The 10,143-nt window shown below is 35.0% G+C and overlaps 1 protein-coding gene across 8 annotated transcripts in view; it reads right to left on the bottom strand.

The window, feature by feature from the left end:
• Positions 1-5,373: 5,373 nt before the first annotated feature.
• cac (calcium voltage-gated channel subunit cacophony) overlaps positions 5,374-10,143 on the bottom strand; it is a 54,840-nt gene continuing 50,070 nt past the window's right edge. For 7 of the 8 annotated variants that reach the window (XM_070218459.1, XM_017159957.3, XM_070218455.1 and 4 more), the window contains one exon: positions 5,374-10,116. In XM_070218459.1, coding sequence (XP_070074560.1) covers positions 9,966-10,116 — 151 coding nt within the window. In that variant the 3' untranslated portion in view covers positions 5,374-9,965. The remainder of the gene's footprint in view (positions 10,117-10,143) is intronic. The other variant, XM_070218454.1, reaches the window with a different exon arrangement.

Here is a 10,143-nt window from a genome sequence, read left to right as displayed (position 1 = left end):
TAAATTGAGTTGTAGAATTGTAAATCTACAACTCCTTTTCCAATTCTACAACTCCATATCCAATTCTACAACTCCACTTCCAATTTCACAACTCCACTTCCAATTCTACAACCCCATTTACAACTAAACTTTCAATTCTACAAGTGGAGTTGTAAATGTAGCTGTAGAATTTACAACTACACTTCCAATTCTACAGCTACATTTACAACTCCACCTGTAGAATTGGATATGGAGTTGTAAATGGAGTTGTAGAATTGTAAATTGAGTTGTAGAATTGTAAATCTATAACTCCTTTTCCAATTCTACAACAAAATTTACAACTCCACTTATAGAATTGGAAGTGGAGTTGTAGAATTGGAAGTGGAGTTGTAAATGGAAATGGAATTCTACAACTTAAATGGAGTTGTAGAATTGTAAATTGAGTTGTTGAATTGTAAATCTACAACTCCGTTTCCAATTCTCCATCAACATTTACAACTCCACTTTCAATTCTACAACTCCATTTACAATTTACAATAATGCAAATGCCGCATGATGCAAATACCGCATCCACGCAAACCCACGCATGATGCAAATGCGCAAATGCGCATGATGCAAATGCTGCATGATGCAAATACCGCAAGCGTGGAAACCCACGCATGATGCAAATGCCGCATGATGCAAATACCGCATCCACGCAAACCCACGCATTATGAAAATGCGCATGATGCAAATGCTGCATGATGCAAATACCGCAAGCGTGCAAACCCACGCATGATGCAAATGCCGCATGATGCAAATACCGCATCCACGCAAACCCACGCATGATGAAAATGCGCATGATGCAAATGCTGCATGATGCAAATACCGCAAGCGTGCAAACCCACGCATGATGCAAATGCCGCATGATGCAAATACCGCATCCACGCAAACCCACGCATGATGAAAATGCGCATGATGCAAATGCTGCATGATGCAAATACCGCAAGCGTGCAAACCCATGCATGATGCAAATGCCGCATCCACGCAAACCCACGCATGATGCAAATGCCGCTTGATGCAAACACCGCAAGCGTGCAAACCCACGCATGATGCAAATGCCGCAAATACCATCATCATTTTTTGCGAAAAATGGCAAAAATTAAAAATTTCCAGGTTGAAATGCCAACCAATTGGGAATTTTATCACGAGTTCAACGATGTATGACATTCCATATTTGGACCATTATTTTTTTTGTTCTGGCCAAAATTCTGTTTGTTTTCGGGGTAAAAAATTAGGATCTCGATTTTTGGTAAAAATTTGTTTTTTTTTTTAAATGGATTTTTTGCTTTAACTTGGACAAAAATGGTCCCAAATCAAAAAGGCGCACTGTTTTGTGCAGCTTACAACCTAAATATTAATATCAGCGCACTTTCCGACTGATTTGAGAAAATTAATTTTGGACCCAATTTTCGCATTTTTGATAAGGGGTACCATCATCATTTTTTGCGAAAAATGGCAAAAATTAAAAATTTCCAGGTTGAAATGCCAACCAATTGGGAATTTTATCACGAGTTCAACGATGTATGACATTCCATATTTGGACCATTATTTTTTTGTTCTGGCCAAAATTCTGTTTGTTTTCGGGGTAAAAAATTCAATTTACAATTCTACAAGTTCATTTAAAACTCCATTTCCAATTCTACAACTCTATTTTCAATTCTACAACTCCATTTACATTCCCACTTTTCAATTCTACAACTCCATTAACAACTCCACTTGTAGAATTGGAAGTGGAGTTGTAAATAGAACGGTAGAATTGAAAGTGGAGTTGTAGAATTGGAAAAGGAGTTGTAGATTTACAATTCTACAACTCAATTTACAATTCTACAAGTCCATTTACAACTCCATTTCCAGTTCTACAACTCCACTTTCAATTCTACATTTCCATTTACAACTACACTTCCAATTCTACAGCTACATTTACAGCTCCACTTGTAGAATTGGTAATGGAGTTGTAGAATTGGAATTCTACAAGTGGAGCTGTAAATGAAGTTGTAGAATTGGAAAAGGAGTTGTAGAATTGGAAGTGTAGTATTGGAAATGGAGTTATAAATGGATGTGAATTGAAAGTGGAGTTGTAGAATTGGAAATAGAGTTCTAAAAGGAGTTGTAGATTTCCAATTCTAGAACTCCATTTCCAATTCTACAATTCCACTCTCAATTCTATACTTCCATTTACAATTCTACAACTCAATTTACAATTCTACAACTCCATATCCAATTCTCCAAGTGAAGTTGTAAATGTAGCTGTAGAATTGGAAATGGAGTTGTAGATTTCCAATTCTACAACTCCACTTCCAATTCTACAACTCAACTTTCAATTCTACAAGTGGAGTTCTTAATGGAGTTGTAGAATTGAAAGTGGGAATGTAAATGGAGTTGTAGAATTGGAAATAGAGTTGTAGAATTGGAAATGGAGTTGTAGAATTGGAAATGGAGTTGTAAATGGAAGTGTAGATTTGAGAGTGAAGTTGTATAATTGGAAATGGAGTTGTAGAATTGGAAATCTACAACTCCATTTCCAATTCTACAGCTACATTTACAACTTCACTTGGAGAATTGGATATGGAGTTGTAGAATTGTAAATTGAGTTGTAGAATTGTAAATTGATTTGTAGAATTGTAAATCTACAACTCCTTTTCCAGTTCTACAACAGCATTTACAACTCCACTTATAGAATTGAAAGTGGAGTTGTAGAATTGGAACTCCTTTTAGAACTCTATTTCCAATTCTACAACTCCACTTTCAATTCACATCCATTTATAACTCCATTTCCAATACTACACTTCCAATTCTACAACTCAGTTTACAACCCCACTTCCAATTCTACAACTCCACTTTCAATTCTACAGTTCCATTTACAACTCCTCTTCCAATTCTACAAGTGGAGTTGTTAATGGAGTTGTAGAATTGAAAGTGGGAATGTAAATGGAGTTGTAGAATTGAAAATAGAGTTGTAGAATTGGAAATGGAGTTTTAAATGAACTTGTAGAATTGTAAATTGAGTTGTAGAATTGGAAATGGAGTTGTGAATGGAAGTGTAGTATTGTAAATGGAGTTGTAGAATTGAAAATAGAGTTGTAAATGGACTTGTAGAATTGTAAATTGAGTTGTAGAATTGTAAATCTACAACTCCTTTTCCAATTCTACAACTCCATATCCAATTCTACAACTCCACTTCCAATTTCACAACTCCACTTCCAATTCTACAACCCCATTTACAACTAAACTTTCAATTCTACAAGTGGAGTTGTAAATGTAGCTGTAGAATTTACAACTACACTTCCAATTCTACAGCTACATTTACAACTCCACCTGTAGAATTGGATATGGAGTTGTAAATGGAGTTGTAGAATTGTAAATTGAGTTATAGAATTGTAAATCTATAACTCCTTTTCCAATTCTACAACAAAATTTACAACTCCACTTATAGAATTGGAAGTGGAGTTGTAGAATTGGAAGTGGAGTTGTAAATGGAAATGGAATTCTACAACTTAAATGGAGTTGTAGAATTGTAAATTGAGTTGTTGAATTGTAAATCTACAACTCCGTTTCCAATTCTCCATCAACATTTACAACTCCACTTTCAATTCTACAACTCCATTTACAATTTACAATAATGCAAATGCCGCATGATGCAAATACCGCATCCACGCAAACCCACGCATGATGCAAATGCGCAAATGCGCATGATGCAAATGCTGCATGATGCAAATACCGCAAGCGTGGAAACCCACGCATGATGCAAATGCCGCATGATGCAAATACCGCATCCACGCAAACCCACGCATGATGAAAATGCGCATGATGCAAATGCTGCATGATGCAAATACCGCAAGCGTGCAAACCCATGCATGATGCAAATGCCGCCTGATGCAAATGCCGCATCCACGCAAACCCACGCATGATGCAAATGCCGCTTGATGCAAACACCGCAAGCGTGCAAACCCACGCATGATGCAAATGCCGCAAATACCATCATAATTTCTAGCAGAAACATGGCAAAAATTAAAAATTTCTAGGTTGAAATGGCAATCGATTGGGAATTTTATTACGAGTTCAACGATGTATGACATTCCATATTTGGACCATTATTTTTTTTGTTCTGGCCAAAATTCTGTTTGTTTTCGGGGTAAAAAATTAGGATCTCGATTTTTGGTAAAAATTTGTTTATTTTTAAATGGATTTTTTGCTTTAACTTGGACAAAAATGGTCCCAAATCAAAAAGGCGCACTGTTTTGTGCAGCTTACAACCTAAATATTAATATCAGTGCACTTTCCGACTGATTTGAGAAAATTAATTTTGGACCCAATTTTCGCATTTTTGATAAGGGGTACCATCATCATTTTTTGCGAAAAATGGCAAAAATTAAAAATTTCCAGGTTGAAATGCCAACCAATTGGGAATTTTATCACGAGTTCAACGATGTATGACATTCCATATTTGGACCATTATTTTTTTTGTTCTGGCTAAAATTCTGTTTGTTTTCGGGGTAAAAAATTAGGATCTCGATTTTTGGTAAAAATTTGTTTTTTTTTTAAATGGATTTTTTGCTTTAACTTGGACAAAAATGGTCCCAAATCAAAAAGGCGCACTGTTTTGTGCAGCTTACAACCTAAATATTAATATCAGCGCACTTTCCGACTGATTTGAGAAAATTAATTTTGGACCCAATTCTCGCATTTTTGATAAGGGGTACCATCATCATTTTTTGCGAAAAATGGCAAAAATTAAAAATTTCCAGGTTGAAATGCCAACCAATTGGGAATTTTATTACGAGTTCAACGATGTATGACATTCCATATTTGGACCATTATTTTCTTTGTTGTAGACAAAATTCTGATTGTTTTCGGGGTGAAAAATTAGGATCTCGATTTTTGGTAAAAATTAGTTTTTTTCTTAAATGGATTTTTTGCTGTAACTTGGACAAAAATGGTCACAAATCAAAAAGGCGCACTGTTTTGTGCAGCTTACAACCTAAATATTAATATCAGCGCACTTTCCGACTGATTTGAGAAAATTAATTTTGGACCCAATTTTCCATCATCATTTTTTGCGAAAAATGGCAAAAATTAAAAATTTCCAGATTTGAACGCAAATCGATTCGTAATTTAACTATGAGTTTAAAAATGTATAACATTCCATATTTGGGCAAACATTTCCTTTGTGTCGGCAAAACAACGGATGTTTTAGGACGGAAAATAAGAATTCCAATTTTAGACAAAAAATGAACTTATTTTCAGTCGTATTTTCGACAAATCAAGGCCGACAGCTAAACCGACTGTTTTGAACAGCTAACAAGCAATCCCCAGTGGCAGTTCTGAAATAAAGCACGACATATTTTTTTGTGTTATTTTTCTGACATTTATTTTCTTCTTGTTTTTTATTATGGTATTCCTTTACTTTATGTAAAATAAGAAAGTATTAATAGTTTTATTAACAAATTTGTTGAAGGCAGGTATTTATGTTATTATATTATATGTTTATGTATGTATATCTTGTATATAAATTACGAGTCATCTTTATAATTACATAATTATTAAATATAGTTTAATTATCTCTAGCGTATCTTAGTTATTATTTTAACTGTTTTACTCATTAAATTAAGATATTTATATATTATTTTTTCTTTTATATATTTATGTATACGTATTATCATTACATTTTAGCCGTAACAGTTACATTTTTCTAATTTTAAACTAATTTTTATTATTAATTTCCTTTTCTATTCGCATATTATCTCCTCTCAAATCCTACATTTTGGTTGCTTTGTAAAAAAAAGTCAGATCTACTTACAAATACGCATTTTTGTTTTGTTTTTTTTTCATGTAACCGTTCACACCAGACAGTAAACAAATAACAAAATATACAATCGAATCGTAAAGTTAGGTATTAAATGTAGTGTTTAAAAAGAGTAAGCCACCTACGACATGAAACGAGGAACACAAGGAGCGGACCTTTCGGGGTCACCTCAGTTGGAATTGAGGATTGGCTCGGCAGCGGCCTACTACGCACTTAATCATGGTTGCATTTATACCAGTTTTAGAATATGATGAACTTGTACCGAGCCTTCAAGCATATATGCAGATCTGAATCTGGACCTGGATCTGGAGTATTAAATAATGCTTTCTATGACAACTATATGTGAGAGAGAATGCAAGGATCTGGAAGAACAATCGATCGCAGCACTGACATATAATCATGTTTTTTTTTTTTCTCGTTGACATTTAGTTTGGTAAATGGCGGGACGTGGTTCCCGAATTGTTCTTCCCCGAAAAGTGATGTTGATGGTTATCCCTGCAATTGCCACCTTAACTAACCATTCCCACAACTAACCATATAGGTATGTAAAAATGTACAAGTAGGATTAAAGTGGGCAGAGGGAGAGTTTTGAGAGCCTATTCGAAGGACAAAGCGAAGTTTGTGTGCAGTAAAAGCGAATCAAATTGAAATGGTCAAGTAGCCAATAATTAGATAACTAAATAGTTCCTCTAGAGGCATAATGGATTGGATAAACATCTAATATCGAAACGATATTAGTAAACTATCTTCATATTTTGTACTCATTTCTATTTTTTGGTTTTGTTTTTGGTTTTGTTTCTTTTGTTTTGTTTTGTTTTTATTTTTATTTATTTATAACTTTTAGTTTTGGCATCGGGGCAATGATTCAGTAGTAGTAATTGAGCTAATGAGCCCTAAGCTGCCCTTCCAACAACTCTACTTGTGTGAGGATATCGCTAGTAATAATTCGAATTTGAATTGGAATGCTAATGTTTAAGCAAGCAGTGCAAACGAAAGTCAAAATCGGATCTTAGCCTAAGACTGAGGACTTGAAACATTCGCCACGTGGACAAATTTTTACTGGAAGTAGTCAAAAGTGAACTTCGGAATTACAATGTGCTACAGCACTCTGCACTCGGTAATGCGCTGTGTTTACAATTAATTGGAGAGTGAATTTTTATATCAGCGATCTTTGTTTTCCCTTATCGATGGAATTCGGTATTTATTTGAGACTAGTTATAAACTATGTAGGTGTGTATATATATCTTGAATGTATGAATCTCTGCATTCGTAATTAAGAATACGCTTCTCGGTTTCCTTTCCCACACTCGAAATGTTTTATCAAGCATTTTGAAAATCGCCATCAAATTACAAGTTTTAAATTTAAAAAGAATTTTTAAATTTACAATAAGTTTTTCATAAAAAACGAGTATTTCGAAAAAAGTTTTCTTAAATTATAAAAATAATTGTTTATTTCCTATACTATAAATGCCTGTATTAGGAAAAATGAAATAAATATATTTACAAGTCTTCTTATTAAAAGCTAGAAGATTTTTAAAAACGTGATGAAATCGAAAAAAAAACCTAACATCACTCGTAAAATGGAACAACTTTTCTGTTTAAATAAAAAACAAAGTACCTGAGGTTAAAAAATGTATTTTAGGTTTTTTAAGTAAATTTATATATTTTAGAAAAACATTTTTGCATTCAATTAACAGTATGTTTGAAAAATATAAAATTCTGTTAAATTATGGCAAAGTAGTACCAATTTACATATTTGTATGGCGAAGTTCTAAATTCAATGGCGATTTCGTCCTTTTTTTGAGTGTATGTATTAGTTTATCGCTTTTAGGTTAGTCGTTTTCCCTATTCAGTATTGCTCAGTTATGTATAGCATAAGTCAACCCAGTTAGGTTAGTTTATAGTTTGTTGTTCTTGATTTTTTCGCTTGCTAAATGGTTTTTCTTACCTTCGTATGCATAATACGACTCTAGTCATCGTAATGTTAAGTTCATTTGCTGTGTAAATTCGCATTACTGCTCAGCTGCTATAATTATTTACTTAAGTTATGGATTCATTTCTTTAAATTACAATTATTGTGCGCTCTTCGATATCCCGTCGTCCAACATGTACGATCGTCTATCTATACACAGATGTCTGCATTTTTATCAGTGAGTTGAAGGGGCTGTGTGCATGCAAATACTTGTATATTTGAATATATTATGTTTGATGTGCCATGAGCTCAGCATTTTTCAACACTATACACATTCTGTTCGAGTATGAGGAGCCGGAGGTGTATGTATTATATCTACACATGTTTTATGTTGAGGATGCTCGATTGTAAAACCAATGCTCTCGTTTTCTAATTATAAATCCATTTGATCGGAAAGTTTGAGAGGAGCTTAGTTCAGCGTACGAAAGACTTTCGGAAATACATTAACAGAAGAAACAGACTATGAATACAACGTTTCTTTCGAAAAAAATGTCTGTAAAGTCTGTACACACACGGCACTGGATAATGCTAATGTTACAGATACAAACTGTTGGTCATAATTGAGTTATTTGGTTGCAGTTGGGTTTCGTATTAAAATTTCACTGTTCTCTGAAGTTCTTTTAATCGAAAAAAAATATCTGCTTGAGTACACTTCACATAACAGAATACAAAATCGTAGGGGACTAAAATGCGCTCATTTGTTGCTATTACGGCTAATATTCGCTACCGAGTTTCTTTTGTCGAAGGTTTTTATAATATTAGTCGTGGGTAAATATTTTACATACAAAAATTTGATATCTACAATTATCTGGTATGTACATAGAATAAATAAAAGTCGCATTTGCAATACACATAATTCAATTACTAACTTTAAGTACAAACAAGACCAAAACGCTTGCAGATTACTGATTCTCGAGCTATGTCCTATATAACTTACAATGTATGCGAGTTCCTACAATTTATATTTCCTATGTACTTAGACCTAGATCTATGTGTTCTGCTTGAAAGAGTTCTGTTATCATTGATTTCATTTTGATGTGCTCTTCGGCTAGACTCGATCTTACATTAAAAAAAAAGTACAATACACTTGATCATATTCATATCTAACATTAGGTGTTCTACCCCTATTTCTAGGCAAATGGTAGCTCTAATCTGTTTACATATCTCTGGTTCCCTACTCCCAATACTTGATACTGCAATAGAATCTCGTTCACTTTCTTTACACCTCTAGTCAGTTTCAGTTTCAATTAAAGTTGCACTTTTAGTGGATCTGGATAACGGATTCTTGATTGTGGATTCTGAATGCTCGATTAAGGACTCTGGAATCTGGACACTGGAGACTGGATACTGAATACTGGATTCTGGTTCTTGATTTTATTCTCCTTAAAGCGTATGATACGAATACTGCGGATAGTGCTGGTTATCTGGCTGCAGTGGTGGCTCCTGTTGTAAATCTGGTGTGGCTAGTTCTGGCTGGTGATAATAATGACCTGATGCTTCCGCTTCCTTCACTCTGCCAATATCATTATCGTTACCCCTTTCGGTATTATAATTAATGTCGTTATCTGAATATATCTTTTTAATAGCTAATGGGGACGTTATTGTAATTGGTACGCTTAATATCATTGCTTCAGTTTTAGTTGTCCTTGGTGTTATTGCAATTGTTCCGGTTTCTTTTTTCTTTATATTTTTATTTCTCATGTATTCAATATCGGATTGGGGCGATGTTGCTCTGGTTTCGGGCAATGATGCCATCACTGGGGATTGGGTTTCGGGATATGGCCCCAACCGGCACCATCTGAGCCACTCGAGTCGTCCATCCTGATGCTGATGCTCCTCCAATTGTTGCTCCTGCTTCCGTTGCGATTGCGCTTGTCGATTCGGATTTAATTCCTGTAAGCTTACTCCAGCCAATTTGATATCAGATATACTTGTTCCTAGCTTCGGTGTCGATACATTCGCTTCATACCTTCGATGTGGGTGTGGGTGTATGTGTGGTTGTGGGCAAAGGTGTGTCTGTGGAAGGGTTTGCTGATGTTCGGGCTGGTATCTGTGTCGTATCGTATCAAAATTGTGATCTAAGTTTGGTGCTGACAAAGAGGAGCATATGGCCTGATGCTATACCCAGATCTGATCCTTTCGATTACGCGATCGCAATCAAAGCCTTTGCTAGCACCAATCCTCCTCATCCGAATCGGAGTGTCGAGGGTTCAGACCGCTCTTTGGCTTAAAACCATTTAGAACTGGTGATGGCAGTACACGACCTGTTCGGCCCATAGCCAGCGCTTGTTCGAATGACAGCGGTGCTATATATTCAAGTCTGTGGATAGGGATTATGGATTTGATT

Source organism: Drosophila takahashii, chromosome X, assembly GCF_030179915.1.
Source record: "Drosophila takahashii strain IR98-3 E-12201 chromosome X, DtakHiC1v2, whole genome shotgun sequence".
In the NCBI taxonomy this organism is placed as follows: Eukaryota; Metazoa; Arthropoda; class Insecta; order Diptera; family Drosophilidae; genus Drosophila; species Drosophila takahashii.
Note: the sequence above shows the minus strand (reverse complement) of the source record. Positions and strands in the feature narration are given on the sequence as shown.